This window comes from Candida parapsilosis, contig 006139 (assembly GCF_000182765.1).
Source record: "Candida parapsilosis strain CDC317 annotated contig 006139".
Classification (NCBI taxonomy): Eukaryota; Fungi; Ascomycota; class Pichiomycetes; order Serinales; family Debaryomycetaceae; genus Lodderomyces; species Lodderomyces parapsilosis.
The window spans coordinates 133,076-151,298 of NW_023503282.1; the positions used below are offsets into that span (position 1 = coordinate 133,076).

The 18,223-nt window shown below is 38.8% G+C and overlaps 7 protein-coding genes across 7 annotated transcripts; 4 read left to right on the forward strand and 3 right to left on the reverse strand. All coding sequences in view use genetic code 12, as the record gives it.

The window, feature by feature from the left end:
- Positions 1-1,023: 1,023 nt before the first annotated feature.
- Positions 1,024-3,333, forward strand: GAT1 (Gat1p; the record flags this gene model as incomplete). The annotated part of the gene is made up of 1 exon (XM_036810464.1): positions 1,024-3,333. The coding sequence occupies one exon, from the start codon at positions 1,024-1,026 to the stop codon at positions 3,331-3,333; it is 2,310 nt and encodes a 769-aa protein (XP_036666998.1).
- A 190-nt stretch (positions 3,334-3,523) lies between these two features.
- On the forward strand, positions 3,524-4,069 carry CPAR2_500600 (uncharacterized protein; the record flags this gene model as incomplete). Its single annotated transcript, XM_036810465.1, has 1 exon — positions 3,524-4,069. One exon carries the CDS (start codon positions 3,524-3,526, stop codon positions 4,067-4,069), a length of 546 nt encoding a protein of 181 aa, XP_036666999.1.
- Positions 4,070-4,266: 197 nt separating this feature from the next.
- On the reverse strand, positions 4,267-5,424 carry CPAR2_500610 (uncharacterized protein; the record flags this gene model as incomplete). The annotated part of the gene is made up of 1 exon (XM_036810466.1): positions 4,267-5,424. One exon carries the CDS (start codon positions 5,422-5,424, stop codon positions 4,267-4,269), a length of 1,158 nt encoding a protein of 385 aa, XP_036667000.1.
- Positions 5,425-9,273: 3,849 nt separating this feature from the next.
- Positions 9,274-11,190, forward strand: PHO4 (phosphate-sensing transcription factor; the record flags this gene model as incomplete). Its single annotated transcript, XM_036810467.1, has 1 exon — positions 9,274-11,190. One exon carries the CDS (start codon positions 9,274-9,276, stop codon positions 11,188-11,190), a length of 1,917 nt encoding a protein of 638 aa, XP_036667001.1.
- A 299-nt stretch (positions 11,191-11,489) lies between these two features.
- Positions 11,490-13,769, forward strand: SEC23 (GTPase-activating protein; the record flags this gene model as incomplete). Its single annotated transcript, XM_036810469.1, has 1 exon — positions 11,490-13,769. The coding sequence occupies one exon, from the start codon at positions 11,490-11,492 to the stop codon at positions 13,767-13,769; it is 2,280 nt and encodes a 759-aa protein (XP_036667002.1).
- A 97-nt stretch (positions 13,770-13,866) lies between these two features.
- On the reverse strand, positions 13,867-14,133 carry CPAR2_500640 (uncharacterized protein; the record flags this gene model as incomplete). Its single annotated transcript, XM_036810470.1, has 1 exon — positions 13,867-14,133. The coding sequence occupies one exon, from the start codon at positions 14,131-14,133 to the stop codon at positions 13,867-13,869; it is 267 nt and encodes an 88-aa protein (XP_036667003.1).
- Positions 14,134-14,456: 323 nt separating this feature from the next.
- On the reverse strand, positions 14,457-15,773 carry CPAR2_500650 (uncharacterized protein; the record flags this gene model as incomplete). The annotated part of the gene is made up of 1 exon (XM_036810471.1): positions 14,457-15,773. The coding sequence occupies one exon, from the start codon at positions 15,771-15,773 to the stop codon at positions 14,457-14,459; it is 1,317 nt and encodes a 438-aa protein (XP_036667004.1).
- Between the last annotated feature and the right edge of the window lie 2,450 nt (positions 15,774-18,223).

The window sequence follows — 18,223 nt, forward strand, 5'->3', positions numbered from 1 at the left end:
GGACAAAGATCACTGGAAAACTGACTTATGCACTCTAATACCGCTCACACGAGGTTGTGGGTATGAGCTATGGAATTGCCCTAGAAGCGTCCCACTAATCTTCTCCTCCCTCTGCCTCTGTTCGTAACACACCAAATACGGTTGCGAAAATTGACGAAAAAAAAAAAAAAAAAAAAAAAATGGAAAAAATTGCAATTTCAAAGTATTTTTGAGTTTGTGTTTTTGCACATGAGACAAAAAGGAAGGATGGAAGGGGATTTGTTCCTACTTTTCCCGGACATGAAGAGTCTTTTATGACGTTGACATTAAAAGGAGTGTGATAATTCTCTAGTGTTCAAGCAAGAGGATATGCCGATGATTCATGAGAGATGTCAAAGAAGCTGCTGAAAACTAGCGTTAAACATAAAATCTAATCCATCGAAATCACTAATTTGCAATAAAACCATCCGGTGTTTATAACAATGTACAAGATTGCTTTCGTTGCCACTTGGTCTCTTTGACAAAGGCTGTTTCAAACAATTGGTTTCAACCACCACTTTGTGTTTGACTTGACAATAAATAGACAACTGTAACTTTTAACTCATGATGCATATGCGTAACTTGTATTTATCGGAATAACTCTTGCACTCGAACACATACATTACCCACAACACAAAGTTGTTGTTAATAGTCGAAACAATTTAAGCTTTGTCCTTATCCAAAAGTGTACTTTACCCCTTCATGCGTTGGCCCCATCAATCGAAAAAGCTGTTAGATTTTATCTTAAACCAATCAGAGACTTCTATATATAAACCATAAATCAACATACCACACGCGTTTATACTGTCAACACTATTCTTTTCCATTTGCTGTCAACATTGATTTCAAACAAGTTATTTACACTTTTGTCTTTTACCAAGAACTCAGCTCGAACCGTTGTGCCATTTGTTCCATAAATTAAGACAGTGAATCTAGTAAAGCTGTGTTACCCACGACAATACTACTTAGCAAGTGGCACCCTTCTAACAATTATCGAACATGTCAATGACATCGTCACCAGCTGCTATAAATGACGATTCACCATCGTCACTTTTGCTGGCACAAATGCAAGCTCGCAGACGGCACCAACAACAGGCATACGAATGGCGATCCAAAGCAGGTCATGGTCATGACATCAAAGATAAGCTTCAGAGCAACAGTCGTAATCAATCCACCACCACCACAGCCAAACATCAATCAAGTCAACCATCATCGCCAACCTTACGCATGAAATTTAAATTCAATCCAAAAGACATAAAAGGTGGCACTACAGGTGGCAACGACATCAATTTATCTCAACTTCTAACCAGTGAGTATGATCACGTGGAAAATCTATGGAAATTATACAACAAAGCAAGAGACTCGTTGCCGTACAATACTAGGATGGAAAATCTAACATGGAGAATGATGCATCTTACGAGTAAATCGAGTTATAATCGATGCAGGGTTGAAACAAGAACTCATCAACAGGAACCTCAATCCCGAGACAGAATCAATCACGACAATGCATGGCTTGATGACGTTGACATACTCGATATGTTTGGGGACAAAACTTTGCAGTCAGACTCAATGAATCGATATGGTATATCAACCCCACCTTTACAATCAACAGTACAAAGCAAAAACTCAACTCACACTAGATCCTATCATCAACAAAGTCAAGTTCAATCGCATCAGCACTCCACTTCCACATCATCATCCACCAAATCGTACTCTCCGAATACTAACCATTTAAATTTCAAATCCAACAGCATAAATCCTAATGATGATAATTTCGATTACGTTTCCCATATTAAAAATTTGGGAGCTGGAAGTTTCGCATCGCCGAGAAATACGGACAGGTCCAATAGAGACACAGGTGATTATGGATCAGGTGGTGGAATGACATCCATCAGCAATATCCCCAAAAAGCGCCTGGCTCAATTTTCACCATTGTTTTCAGCAATAGGCTCGCAACATCAACACCAACAGCAACAAGGTAGAACAATTTCAAACTTGTCTCAACAATTACATGACTATGATAAGTTTGGTCTTGAGCTTTCCGGACACCATTATGAACAACATCAAGGTTCTACTTCTTTACCATCAAGGAATACCCATAGTTTTCAATATCCACAAGTATCCTCGTCATCATTTGAGTTTTCATTAGATCCATTGGCATTTGAAGGTCCCAATGACAACTTTCGTGATGTCAATATGAACTCTATGTCAGGTAGCTTTGCATCTTCATATGAAAAGCCGTTATTTGATGATTTTGTTCATTCACCAACTACAAACAGTGGTGTAGAATCTTTATCATCGTCACTTTCAACGATAATACCGTCAAGTACCCAACTAAGCTCAATGAGCCAACCAACTTCAGTTAATCCAAGAAGATCAATCACGGCAACTCCGTCCAACTTATTACGTCAAGAGTCCCTTGTGTCCTTACCTGAGTATGCTGATTTTCACAATAGTTACCCCAACCGTTCACATTACATGAATGACACTTTTATGAACCGATCAACAATGGTTACACCAATACAACAACACCAACAACAATTCTCACGGAGTCTCAATCAGAATGAACCATTCATTAATCTGTCTTTGCCAAATCACACTGATATCAAGATCACATTACCTAGTCAAACCAGCCACAATTTTTTCGATGACGCAAGTGGTCCCTCACCACCACCAGGCAAGAAAACAAGGAAACCCAAACTGACTAAACAGATCAGTAAAGGGAAATTTCAATCCGATGCAAACGAAGGTGACTCAAATCGAACATCAACAAGCAACCCCAGCGAGAGTGGACAAACTTGTTCAAATTGTCAAACAAAAACAACCCCACTATGGCGACGTAACCCAGAAGGACAACCACTCTGCAATGCCTGTGGTCTTTTCTTAAAATTACATGGCGTTACGCGTCCACTTAGTCTAAAGACCGACATAATCAAAAAACGTCAAAGAACAACAACAACAACAACAACAGGAACCAAGAAAGATGACAATGACGGTGATGATCTAAACCCCACCTCATTAAAGAAAGATGATCGCAGGCTGAGTAATCCAGCATCCTCCTCCTCCTCCTTTTCTGGTGTAAGAAAGACACGTCGACCAAGTATCAAAAGAAACAAGTCAAGTACCAAAGTCGCTGAAAATGTTTTGTCGAGAAACATAAATCGTTCATTGTCGAGTAGTCCCATGAATGTACCGCCAGGAACAACAACTAGTGCGACATCATTTGCTAATGCTCCACTGCAGAAGTTGTCCTATAATGAACTGGTTGTTGATAATTCGGGGTTGGGTAATGAATACGACTGGTTAAGGTATTGAAAGAAAGAAAAATATAGAAAATAATAGACACATCAGTCAAACTCATGAGATGTGTAGGTAAATCAATCTCTAAGTAACTCCGGCTCTGGAAAAATGTGTCGCAATAAACAATTCCGCGAAAATTTCAAAATCTTTTACAACTAAACAACCACCGAAGAAACTAGACCACGCGCCACACTTTGCAAACCAAATGTCTAATTCAACTTCATCGTCAACGGCAGCAACGAACACTGCACCCCCACCACTAGCCTCTCAAATTGACAAATACCCCCGCATAATAATCCAATTCTGTACTAAGTGCAAATGGACAAATCGAGCAATATGGTACGCCCAAGAATTATTTCAAACATTTGATGCCAACGCCATTGCTGATATTTCGCTTCAACCAATAGTGGATATACCGGGTACTTTCCAAGTCTTGGTTCAATTGGGCACCACAGTGGAATTGATCTATCGGCGCAAGTTTAAAAAGGATGGCGCCGATTTGGATCCACAATTGGCTCAAGCGTCATTTGATGGGTTCCCTGATGCCAAATTTTTGAAAAATCTAGTTAGGGATAAGATTCATGAGATTGAGAGTAGAAGCGGCAATAGTGGTGGTGATGCTTGCGACGAGGATAGTAGTGGAAGTGTCGCTCCAGTTGGTGATCATTTGATTGGAAAGGGGAGTCTATTGAATGATGGGGGCGTGTGCGAACCACACGAAAAGTGTGTTGAATGCGAACGAGAAGAATAACGAAGATGGTGACATCAAAGCGGTGACTACAATGGAACGGACTGCTTAAATCTAATTCATTAAATATATAAAATAATACAATTTAATTGTCAAACAACAATTGAAGAACACCATCTCCATAAAACAATTAACCCCGATAAGTATCTCCCTTTTCCTCATATTCCCGCATCAAATCACCTCCACCTCTCTACCCCTCCTCACTCCTCTTCATCCATATTGAACGGATAGTTATAAGCTTCTTGATCAATATCATTCCATCCATTAGCAGCAATAACATAAGGCAAACTCGAGCCCAAGGTACCAAAATACACCAGATTATTAGGCAATCCAAGCAATTGCTGATACTGCTTCATTACAAAAGTGGGACTTACATTCTTCAAAGGTACTGGATTTGGAGGCGCGTGGGTTGCCGAGGAAGTTGTTGCAGCAGCTGGCTGCGAATGTGAATTGGAGTTGGAATGGGATGATATCGATGTTGACATAGCATGATGTGGGATGTTATTTTGCGTCCTGTGTGGTGGTATTGTTGTTGTTGGCATTGAGTTCGACATATAGGGCAGGTTCAAAGACGTTGATTTGTGCATGATATTGTTATTTTGTAAATGAGATGGTTGCTGGAAGCCATACAGCAATTGCTGTTGATGCATCTGCTGTTGTTGGAGGTGGTGTTGATGCGTTTGTTGCTGTTGTTGCTGTTGTTGCATATGCTGGTGTTGGAGCTGCTGATGTTGATAGTTGTGCGATGTCATGGAATTTTGTCGTAGATGTTGAAATTGTTGCAAATGCTGTTGATTTTTACTAATGGCTGCCATGACATGCTGCGTATGATTTGTAGATGAATTGATTTCTTTAGTAATTTGCTTCCATTTGTACTTTTCACCGGCAATAAGCAACTGACGTAATATTTGTATGTCATTGTTGGTGAATTTAGTGGTGATATTTGGATCAAGGGGCATTGGAGGGTTCGACGAGGCTCCAGTTCCAGAAATCATTTGCGGTATAATTGTTTTGGTTGTAGTTTGATTAAATCGTTGTTGATTTTGTTGCAGCTGTTGTTGCCCAGGCAACGGCATATCAGCAATTGAAGTTGGTGCAGTTGAGGACGCCGACCCCGAGGAAAGTGTATTATTCGATGAAGAGCTCGTAGTGTAGTAATCTTGAGTCGTTTGTTGTGGATGTAGCAAAGGTGGTTGTTGTTGTTGCGGTTGGGACTGATACGCTTGCAAGTATTGTAGTCCCGGGTGGGTTGCACTGGTTGATATTGGAATCCCTGAATTCGCATTTGCCGAGTTCATGTAGCTACTAGGGGTGAAAATGTTGCCATTGTAGCTCTTGTTGTGACTCGGGATACTCATATTGCTACTAAATGACATTGAATTGTGGGAAAAGGAAGATGAATCAACCATTGACAACTGTTGGGTTTGCCAAATGAAAGGTGAGTTGGTGCGTTACTTCTGCGATGCCCTTATAACGAACTTCAGTATGTGTATATCTCAATGCAGAATAAATATAATTGCAATGTTTTTTGTCCTTTGCTTTATCTTCAGCCTTTTCTCGGTTGTTGATTGTTTTATTTTTTGATTGTTGATTGTTTGTCTTCTTCTCTTTCTCTCTTTTGCTGTTTCAATTGAAATTGCAAGAATAACCCAAAATCAAATAAAACCGCAATTGGCAAAAAAAAATAAACAGCCCTTGGATTGATTTTAATTGAAAGTATTCAGAAGAACAGATGTAGGTCTTTTTAGATTGTACTCAGATTTTTTGACGAGTTAGCTCTTTTAGTTTGTTGATGGATTTGTTTATGTTTTCTCGATAGCAAAAGCTTAGTCAATTGTAAAAAAGGTGTCTATGAGTTTGCTTTTGTCTTTCGATAATAAAAAATTTCAAAGAGGAAAATGTGATTATTATTTATATTACTGAATGTTTTGACTGCAGTTCCACAATATATATCTATTGCAAAGATCGTATGGAGTGGGTTAATACGTTTTTTTGCAATTGAATTAAGAAAGCATCGTAAATATAATAATATTATAAAACAACAAGACCCAAAACAAAGAGAAAGCATGATATTATAAATTACCTCTAAAAAAAAAAGTCTTGGGTTTTCATGAAAGCAGGTGTTACGATTCAATTCAATGTAAAGTGCCAGATTTTCTTTTGTTTAAGATGTCAAGTTATGCATGTGTTCAATAAGGCGCTTATCATTTTGGGGCTAAAACTATTTTGTGTTACATGACCAAAAGGTATTGGTCTAGTCTAGTCTTGCTAGAAAACAATGGAGAACGAGGAACCATTCTACTTAGTCTCTCTTTAGTGAGTAGCTTTTAGCACCAGGAGCAAAGATTAACTTCCAAAAGTATGTGTGTAGGCGTGCGTGTGGAAAACTCTGAAAACCTTAAACTCTAGCTCCTAATATTTTGATGCATGGAGAAAAGAGGGTGTAGACTGCAGTTCACGCGAATTCGCTAGCAGATGTGTTCTTTGAATGACTTACAGTAATGCCAAAAACAGTGTTACAAACAGCAAGTACTGGTACCGAAAGAGCATCCCCTTTACAAAATGTGATGGTTGTTTCAGCTTTCTTTTTAATCAGCTGATCTTTTTTTTTTTTACTTCCTTGGGCTAAGACTTTTTTATTCCTTCACTTCGCTTAGAAATGACCTTGACACAAATTGGGTCAATTGTCTGCAACTTCTGTAGGTGATAAAGTTATGGCGTTTCAGCATCACCAAAGCACTTAAGTTTTAAAGTAGCCGTGGGAACACTATTCAAAGGCTTTCCACTTTCCAATCTTGAATGTTACTTTGTCCCCCCGCCTGAATAATAGAAGGTGCTTACGCCGATAATTTCTTGGTCCCATATACTCAAAACATAATACAAACCTTGTGTGAAGCTGCAAGTTGATGCAAGTTGGAGCAAGGCGAATTTATGACGAGTTGATGCTGCAATGCAAGGAGAAGTATACAATATGTGGAGACAAAAACCGTATACTAGTCATTTTGTTTACAAAATAATAAAACGCCATAGAACTAACAACATTGCACGATACTTAATTATTATTCAGTTCAAATGTTGCGATAAGATTGAAAGAGCGTACAGTAAAGTAAAGACCCATGTTATTTTGCTCCTTAGCAGTACCCCTATTCCCCGTGAATCGGGTGAGTCCCCTCCGCTACAAGAAAAATGCGAGCTTAATATGATGCTGATCGGTGAGTGCAAAAAACCTTAAACGTGTTCTACGCAAATCACCAAAGTAGGTAGGGGGTGGGGGAGGTTCAAAGAAAGAGGGATTGAGTTTGTTTCTCAATCTGGTTTTGGTTTTGTGTGACTTCTGGGTCAAGATTTTTTTACGCGCCAAACACAATCTTTTTTTGGAAGACATTTTCTTGTACCCCCAATTATCTTTTATATTTTGTTCCAAATTTTGAGGATGAAGAGATAATTGTGAGTTACTGAAAATAGGAGGGGAAACAAGTGGGTGAAAGGCTGCCAGTAACCATGTTGCTTAGCCGTTCTTCACTTTGTAGACTTCTCAAAAGTAAGCTTTAAATCATTGTAATTCGGTGCTTCGAGGGTTATACTGAGTGGACTAGAATAGTTTTCCAGCCGGACTACCCTAAGTAATCGACATCGGGCTTTATCTACATCAGTACAAACAACACCAGCAGTATTCTCTCCTCTTCCCCACCTAAAAATTATCAAAGTTGCCACAATTACCAATTACCCCAAAATTTGCAACTATTTTCGTAACCCATGCAACTACAGAAACCCTTACTTTCAAAGACCAAAATATCGAGAGTCATTTGATAAAAATATCTCAAATTCATGTTTGTATTATCATGCATGAGAGGTTAAAATAAAAGATTTTTCAGCACTTATCAGGTTTTAACTACAACTTTTTGGTGAGAAATGTTACAGTATGGATAATATTTTAATTCTCATGTATGATGCATTATATTTAAAGTGCATAAATTAAAATCTGGTTGACATCACGATTGAGGGGCTGATATTTAACAGAATGTCATTTTCCCATGTTTGGGAGAAAAGTCTCCAGGGGTTTGAGAAAACTAAGTAGGCACATGTCATCTATTCATGTAGTCGACATGGGCGAGTTTAAAAAACAGGTACCAAGAACCAGTTTCCCCATTAATTTGCCACACCGGTTAATTTGACATTGCAATTTAAATGCATTTTCATAGACTAATCTTTGGGTTGATAAAAATCGATGATCAATGCTGCAAAATTGTCAATCGTAATCAATTGAGTGCAAAAAATTTTTTCAATCTAAAACCATATCATTCCAAGTTGGTAAGATTGACCATATCCAAGCAAAAAGGCGACGCTGAACCAAGCTCACCTTTCAACTATTTTTGAAAAAGGAGGTGCCCCTTGTTTTCGTTGGTATAGAATCGACAACACCAAAGAGTCAGCACATACCACCTACAAAGACTTTGAGTACGTCATTTTATGGGAGCATGGTTTACAAAATTACGATTAGTCGGCACTCAATACCTCCTATGCTTTTTAAATGTTTCGACACCCAAATTTTGGTTGTACTTTCTGTGTGTGTCGCGCGATAGTAAAATGTGTGTCATGTTTATCCAGTTTGCGACATATGCACGTGGGGTGCCTTAATTTTTGGTTTTTATTTTTTTGACTCAGATTTTACGCATTTTGTGTTGCTGTTGTTGTTGTTGTGTAGTAGTAGTAGTAGACCTATAGTATATACTGTTGTTACATTTTATGAGAAAAGTTTGAGTGTGACCAATGAGGTTTGTTCCGCCAAGGGCATCTAAATGACTTAGTTCTCTTCATTATGACAGTTCTGTCATTAGCTAATTAGATATAAGCTGTACATCAATGAATCAACTGATAGGCGAGTGATTCAACTTTGTTCTTTCTCTTGTTGCGCTTTTTTGTATATCTTGTAAAAATTCATATGGACACATACGGGACAATAACAATAACAATAATACAAAAGATTTTTGAAATATCTCATTCTTAAAAAAAAAATTCTCTCCATACTTTTCCCATTTCCAAGTGATTGCTTTACAATCAAAGATCTAGCTTTAAGGTGGTTGCAACTTTGGCAAAAAGAAAGTAACAGTTGAGAGACAGCGATTTGTCAATATATTTCAGAACAACGTGCCTCGTCACAATCTACAGATAAACAGCCTCGGTTCAATAAAATTATATATTCCTGAATGGAGTCACAGACTTGGAATACTTCATACACGACGGACAGTCAAATAAATGGCCAATTGGCAGGCAATACTCCTGGCAAGTCCCCCTACTATGTTGAATTGGAGCATGCAACATCAAACTCGACTCAGTCACAGCATACAACGCCGCATCTCAATAATAATTCAAATTACTCAACACCAGGTGACCAAAGTAGTATGAAAAGAAACACTCCAGGGCCAAATCAAATGGGTACTCCTCTTCATTTCCAATCAACCACGCCATCAAATTTCACTGAATCAGAGCAGTTATTTTTGCAAGAACTAGAGGAGAATATGTATGAACACCAACTGGTTCAGCAACAAATTCGGTCGCAAAGTCGACTTGGTGGACACGATCAAGGGCAACAGGGGCCTCTGCCAGGTAACTTCCGTTTGGATGCCATAGCGACGCACCAACCCATGGACAACCAAATGAATTTCGACCAAGAAGCGCAGGAAGCTTCATTTCACCGTCACAATTCTACTCACCCGGGACATCAGCATACTGTATCTAATATGTCTACACCCAATGGTGGTGTTCCGGTTTTACACTCTAGTGTACCACCACAACCACAGTCACAACTGCAACTGCAACAACATCACCACCCTCATCAATCACAGCAACCACCGCCACCGCCACAACATCAATTTGAATTTGGACTTGACAATTTAAATTTCATGATCCCCGAAGAATTGAATTTTGACACTGAACCTGGCCATGTTTCGTCAGCATTTCCTCCCAAGGTCCCCACGGAACAAACTCCTAGCTTGTTAGCCATAAATGCCATGAAAAAGGAAGAGCAGCGTAGGAATGCAGAATTTTCTTCACCTATACTACCGGGCCAAAATGAGAAACTGTACAACAAACACCATCTTTACCATAGGCAAAATTCACTGGGAAAAGTGTATTCAGTGAATCATGATGATAGTGATCAACAACCACAACCGCAACATGTGCGTCCAGATGCTGTATTCACTCCCTTGGTCAGTCCAGCAGTGACACCATTGGATAAAGGTGCCAACGGACCTTCCTTCAATCAGAAGCAGCAGCAACAACAACAGCAACATCATCATCATCAGTCGCCGGCAAATATCAATTTTGAACCCTTGACTTCGCCAGCATTGAATGCACAACAATCATCGGATAAACGAAGAAAATCAAGTTCGGTGTATGCACCATCTTCAGAGGATCATAGATATCAAAACAAGAGAAGAACACCTCACGGAACTCCCGTTCTTGCTGCTAGTAACAAGAGCTATATTTCACCCTCAGCCAAGGCCAAATCTTCTACACCATCAGCTACTGATCAACTTGAGAAATTGCCCCAGTCATCGATACCCGAGTCCAAAGTGAATACTAATGATACGGAAATGTTACCACCAAGTGGGAAACCCCGAGAGATTAATGAGCCACCATTAATGGGCTTCACTATGGGAAGACTAGCTGAAGTGGAAGAGAAAAATCAACCAAAAGGAAAGAAACAACAGCAGCAGCAGCAGCAGCAACAGCCAAAGAAGAGCAAATCAGTATCACGTAAATCGTCGATTTCGAAATCATCTTCTTCGGGAGATAGCAGCGCATCATCGTCGCCAAAATTAACCAAGAAACCTGAAAAATTGTCCACGAAAAAGGCATCACACAAAATAGCAGAACAAGGACGAAGAAATAGAATGAATACCGCCATTGCTGATTTGGCATCCTTGATCCCACAACTGTATCATGATGAAATCAGCATTCCGTCTAAAGCAACAACTGTGGAATTGGCCTCAAGGTATATCAGAAAGCTTTTAGGGGATATTGAAAACTTGAAAAGTGATGCAGAACAAGGCGTAAATGGGGCTGAAGAGGAGATACGTGGAAATGGGGAGCTTGTAATTGAAGGTGAAGTTAGTGATTAATGTATTTAGTTGAATAATAGTATTCTTATGAGATCAAGAATGAAATATCCGTTGGGTATGAAGTATAACCAGCCTCATGTCGTGCGTTTGATTTCTATGTCGCAGAATATTTAACGACAACCAACTGCGACTCTGGTACTTCATTTTTTTTTTTTCTTGTTTCGTTTCGTTGTCAAGTTTGAAAAAAAAGAACAAAGAAAAATGAAAACAATCTCAATCGTCAAAAATAACACGATCTCAACCCAAAAACCTTCAATTTTAAAGCTATCACCAAGAAGTACACAACTACACCTCTCGAGATGGACTTTGAAGAAGCTGAGGACATCAATGGTGTTCGATTCGCATGGAATGCATTTCCATCTACCAAGGTAGAAGCTGGGAAAATTGTCGTCCCTACTGGTGCTTTGTACACACCATTGAAACAACGTGAGGATTTACCCATTGCTGCATATGATCCAATCTACTGTTCCAATCAAACATGTAAAGCGATTTTGAATCCATATTGTGCTGTTGACCCCAATGGATTCTGGCGTTGTCCCTTGTGTCAAGGTAGAAACCCGTTGCCAGCACATTATCATGGTATCAATCCCGAGAATTTGCCATTGGAATTGCAAAATACTAGCTCGACTGTTGAATATATAAACTCGAGACCGGTGCAAAACCCACCAATTTTTGCTTATGTGATTGATTTGTGTCAAGACGAAGATAATTTACAAGCATTGATTGAAAATATTATTGTTGGGTTCAATCATTTACCACCAAATGCCTTGATTGGGTTGATTACTTATGGAACCATGGTTCAAGTGCACGATTTGGGGTCAGAAAAGATCAACAAGAGTTTTATTTTCCGTGGTGATAAGGAATACACTGATAAACAAATTAGTGAAATGTTGAATAACCCCGTTACACCTGTATTGAACCAACAACAACAGCCACAACAACCATTGGCAAACTCATTAACGAGATTCTTTTTGCCATTGGAAGATGTCGAATTTCAATTGACCACAATTTTGGAGAATTTGGGCAAAGATCCATGGGCAGTTGCCAATGGAGCTAGACCTTTGAGATGTACTGGTAGTGCATTGAATGTGGCTATTAACTTGTTGGGATTAACTTTCCCAGGATTTGGGGCTAGAGTTATGTTGTTTTCTGCGGGGCCGGGAACTTTGAACCCTGGTATGATTGTTGGTAACCAATTGAAGGAACCTATTAGATCTCACTCAGATATCGACAAGGATAATGCCAAACATTTCAAAAAAGCTGTCAAGTTCTATGACGCAATTGCGGCCAAGGCAGTTAAAAACAGTCATGCAGTGGATATTTTTGCTGGTTGTTATGACCAAATAGGTATGTTGGAGATGAAAAACTTGTGTAATACCACCGGTGGTACTTTGTTGTTGTCAGATGCTTTCACTACATCCATTTTCAAGAGATCATTTTTAAGGTTGTTCAACAAGGACGAGGAAGGTTATTTGTTGATGGGATTCAATGCTTCACTTGAAATAAGAACTTCAAAAGAATTAAAAGTGAGTGGATTAATTGGACATGCTTCATCATTGGGAGTGAAGTCGGCAAACGTTTCCGAAAATGAATTGGGACTTGGCGGAACTTCAAACTATAGACTCTGTGCCACATCGCCACGACACACATATGCTGTGTTTTTCGATGTTGCAAACACTCAACAATTGCCACCAACTGCTCAAAGCTATGTACAATTTATTACCCATTACCAACACGCCAGTGGTACTTATAGAACCAGAGTGACTACTGTGTCCAACTATTTAACCAGTGACGAGCAAACCCTTACCAACTCCTTTGATCAAGAAGCAGCAGCCGTTTTGATGGCAAGAGTCACTTTATTCAAAGCAGAGCAAGACGATGGTGCTGATGTTCTTAGATGGATCGATCGCATGCTTATTCGTTTGTGTCAAAAATTCGCCGATTATAGAAAGGATCAAGAAGAGAGTTTCAGATTGGGACAACAATTTCAATTGTTTCCACAATTTATCTATTATTTGCGAAGATCACAATTTTTGCAAGTTTTCAACAACTCACCCGATGAAACTGTGTTTTATAGACACGTTTTATTAACCGAAGACACCAACAACTCATTGATTATGATTCAGCCAACATTGACATCATTCACATTAGAAGGTGAACCCGAAGCTGTTTTGTTGGATTCAGTATCGATTAGAGACGATCGTATTTTGTTGTTGGACACATTTTTCCACATTTTGATTTTCCACGGTAAAACCATTGCCGCTTGGCGTAAAGCTGGGTATCAAGATCAAGAAGAGTATGCCAATTTCAAAGAATTATTGGATGAACCAAAACAAGAAGCGGCTGAATTGTTGGCTGATAGATATCCATTGCCAAGATTTATTGACACCGAGGAAGGTGGATCGCAAGCGAGATTCTTGTATTCGAAATTGAACCCTAGTGTTACTTACAACACCAATGAGTTTATTGGTGGTCTGGGCTTGGGTGGTGCAGGTGGAGCAATTGTCTTAACAGATGATGTCAGTTTGCAAGTGTTTATGAGCCACTTACAGAAGTTGGTAGTTAGTGGATCTAGTTAGACTTGAATAAGAAATTGAAAAAGTTGTTACTTGGAGTCAATCTGTAGAATGGATATTTCTTTAAAAACTATACACAACACATTACTTGTAAAAATTCTTAATGATGTTTCTTCAAAGGCTCAACAACCAACTTGTCAAAAGTATACAATTGGGAGATTGTGGTTTGTCTAGTTAACAACGCTAGATTATCGATTCCTTCATTATAAAACTTATTGATTTGTTCTTCATCTGTTAGATATTTATGTTCCTTGAACGCATCATGTACTCTTCTTTTCGAATATTCACGAAAATTATAATTGTCGAACTTGTAAGCTTTGTTGAGAAGTTGTTTGTACAATTTGAGAACTTGTTTAGAGTCAACCATTCTTGTGGGGGTTTTGAGTGGACCTTAAATGAGGTTTCGAGATGAAGGTGAAGGAGATTTCTGACTAATTTGCCTTTGGTGTTTAGCCCTTTGCCTTTTACCCTTTTTTTTTTGTTCCTTTTTTTCGGTTCTCGGTGCGAATGACAAAAGGAAAAGACTTGCAGAAACCGATTTTGCAACGAGTGCACTACCAAGTATTTGATTATTAAGCAAATGAAGTTATGGAGTCAAACTGTCAGAGGTGAACTCCAGTGTATCTCTTTACATGTACTCTAACTACCACCCTCAACATTGGCGTTGTCCAGTCTATATTAACTATCTATTTAAAAAAAATTATGCTGCTTCTTTTTACTATTTTTCTTCACTTTTGCATCAGCCATCATCTCTTCAAAGATTCTAGCTTCTTCTTCTTCATCAGCAGATCTCTTTTCATTCAACAATTGAGTTCCAATATATAACAAGGCATTGGCTCTAGCAACTTTTTCTTTCTTGCCAATACCCTTTTCATGCAATACATTTTGACATACTTTATTTAGCACATTGGTTACTTCAAATTTCACCAATGACCATCCAGTTGCTAGGAATTTCCCGGTAACAAATCGTTCTCTATCAGCTTGTTGGATAAGCTCCTCCTGAGTGGGTGTGTACCCTTGCTCTTGTTTCAATTGGAAAGCCTCTTGTTCCTTCATTACCTTTTCCATAGTCTCTTGAGTATCCAAGGCAGACTTGATAATGCTATATCCATTTTTGACTGTCTCCGTGGATGTCTTCACTGAAGTGTAAATCTTGGTAATACCAAATGTTTTGGCTGCTTTTAATGTGGCATTTGCCTGGTTGGTGTAGATTTTCCCAATCAAATGTAACAATTGTATACCAAAACTTTCAATCTTCATATCATCAAGCTCGCGTTTCAATTTCTCAGTGTAATTCCTTAATCCTTCTGGATTGGTTGCAGCCGCTCTATAGCTCTCTAACCTCTCTTTCAAAATAACCGACAAATCGTTGATCCTCTTGAGTTTGGCTTCTCTGGCTTCCTCCTGGATCCTCATAATTTCTTCTCTTTGTTCCTTAGAAAGTTTTTGCTTTCTCTTTCTTCTTATATCCTCAGATGACAATTCACCCTTGTTATCTTGAGAATGTAATTGCAATGAGCTGTGAGTAGATGATGAAGCGGTTCCCCCAACACCGGAAGTTGGACTAGTTGTGCCATCTTTCTTGTCCTTGAAGGCTGAGTCACCAGATGAACTAACTTCCAGACCGGAATTTTCTTCATCCAAATCCAACACTTCTGCCGACTTGGTGATATCATTGAACATACCCAACTCACCTATCCAATCTCTGAATGCCACTCCACCAAAAATAACTTCAAAGAATTCACTAGGGTCAATGTTCTCTCCTTGTACATTCTTTTCCTTCATTCCTTCAACACCATACTCATCGTAAATCTTTCTTGTATCGGCATTGGACAAGATGCCGTAAGCTTCGCCCAAATCTTGAAACTTTTCAGCTGCTTTTGGGTCATTTCCATTTTTATCCGGATGAAGTTTGATTGCTTGCTTTCTGTACGCTTTTCTAAGCTCTTGCTCCGATGCGGTAGCTTCTACACCTAAAATATCGTAGTATGTTGTATCTACCACCATGTTGATTGTGAAAACGAGTCTTTGTTGTGATCTAGGTTAATGTGTCGTATTAGGGTCGTTTACGGATCTAAACCGGAGCTAATGATTTTGTCTATGTATTCCATATTTTTTGTTCTTTTTTTCGTTCCGTTGTGTCCATCTTTTGATTCTAATTATAGGATCACGCTTGTGACACAAAAGAGGGGAGAAGAATGTGTTAAAATCTTCCATACCTTGACAAGGCTTAGACCTATAGCTACTAGGTGCCTGAATATAAGGTGATTTATTGAAGAAACAATTCAAGAAGCTAATCACTGAAAGACTAAGACTATTCTTCTGCCTCAGTATTATATTTCAGTTTTGGGTTTTGTGTAAAGAAAATCGGCGAGGCAGAGTTAGGATCATTTTTGAAACTATTCCCTGGAAGTTGATTTTATTCGTAGGTTGAGAGATCTGCTAGCGTTGAAAAACTAGGCGTTGTGTACTTGAATTGAAAGTGAACTTTCTGTTATATGGAAAGACAAAGTTGGCTAAGCTCTGTAGGGACACTCAAATGAGGATCTCATTCTCATGAGTCACAGATCAGAGAGTTTCAGCTCCGGTACTGTTTACCAACATTTGATGTTGCTGGAAATTCCATTCGCGTGTTGGAAGCCACGAATTCTATTTCTCAAGAGACGCCCAACGGCCGTAAAAGTAAATACACTTAACTTCAAAACTCATTCGGAATGGAAGGAAAGGCAAGACACCAAACGTTTCATTCAAATGCGAATTGAAGCAACTTCAAGAGATTCACCCTTACATGTGAAGTATTCTGGAATTTGTAAATCTTGAAATTCGTTATATGAAATAGGCAATGGTACGTAAAATACCGAAAAGTTTAATTTTTGGAGAAAGAAGAAGAGCATTTCATAAAGCTAAACAGTGTACGCGACAATGCTTTGCAATATGTCGCGGAGAGTTGCTCAATAAAATCGGGTACTCGATATGTCAAGCTATATCCGTACATGCGCTCAACACCATTTCACAAATGTCGACTTGGGTCTTTATTGAGAGTTTAGTGAAGATTCGAAGCACAGCCCTCTTGCTAGTCCTAGAAGACTCAAACACAGGAGTAATGAGATGCTTTCATTAGTGGAATATCCTTATAAGTTCTAGGTTTGTGTACAGTTTCGTATTCATGAAATTGCAGAAAGTATTTCCGACATTAAAACAATGGAATCGCAATGATTGAAGATGTAGACGATCAATTTATGTAAACCACAAAGCTGGATCCAAGTCCCATTGGCTCAGAAAACGTCTACGTTCTTTGTGATTGTTTAGGGACATACCCCCGTGTTACTCAAATCAACTGAAACAACTAGCAACTCGATACCTTTTACAAGTACTTGGAGCAAAAGAGCAACTACCCTGTTTTGTTCGCCGAAACCAATATGTATATAAATATCTGCAATGAAATTTGGCGAAATTATATACGCAACGCGCTAATGTTTTGAGAATTACTATGGGAAGTGTTAATTGTTTGTCCGGGCCACAAAAAAGTAAACTAACAAGTGGTTATTCACCTTGAATCTCAAATATCTGGATCAAACCAATTGGGATAGAGATTGCGTTTACATCGTGCTGCTGGGATATTGAAATCTTATATACCACATCCTTACAACGTCATTCTCGTCGTAGGCCTCGACCTCATCATTGCGGTGTGGAATCCGGAAAAATACAAGACCCTGTCGCCATTGACTGAAATTAAGACTAAAAAAATGCATTAAGCTGACAAAGAACACAAAAAAGGAAATGTGTACATCTTTGTACGATATACTTCATCGCTTAACCTACAAGGAACGCCTTCGTGAAAGCAATGAAAATAATCGCCTATCTGAAACAAATATTAGGCTAAAACTGACTGGCGGGAAAGTCATTGTTATTTACTACTTTACTTTCTACCATAATGCTTGTTTTACTACGTCTTGATTTGATTTCCAAAGCGTCATTGCCTTAACTGGCTATCCACTTTACATGTGTTACTGAACGTTGTCACGCCAATCTCACTAACTTCCAACCACGTACTTCGTAACTGTATCTCTCGGTCAATGTTGGAAAAATGAAACGATTCACGAAATTACGACAAACCGAGGTCGCTAGTAAATTCTATAAACGTCTATTGTTATGCAAACTTCGAAACACTTCGAATACCAATACCCTTTTTGCACAATTTGCAAACCTTATTTTGATTCAAGTTAGTATATTCACATGCGAAATTTAGCAAGAACACTTTTGCCCAAGCTTGCTTTAACAGAAGGCACACCTTCTCAATTGATTTCAATTACAAGCTTCCGTTTAACTCTCTGTTTATCTTTTGATGGTGGCATATAGAAATGTCAAGCATTGCCTTGTACGTGGAAATGTCTTCTATGAGACGGTTCGTCAACCCCTTTCGTGTAAATTCTTTTCCTGCTTGATATGAAATTTTC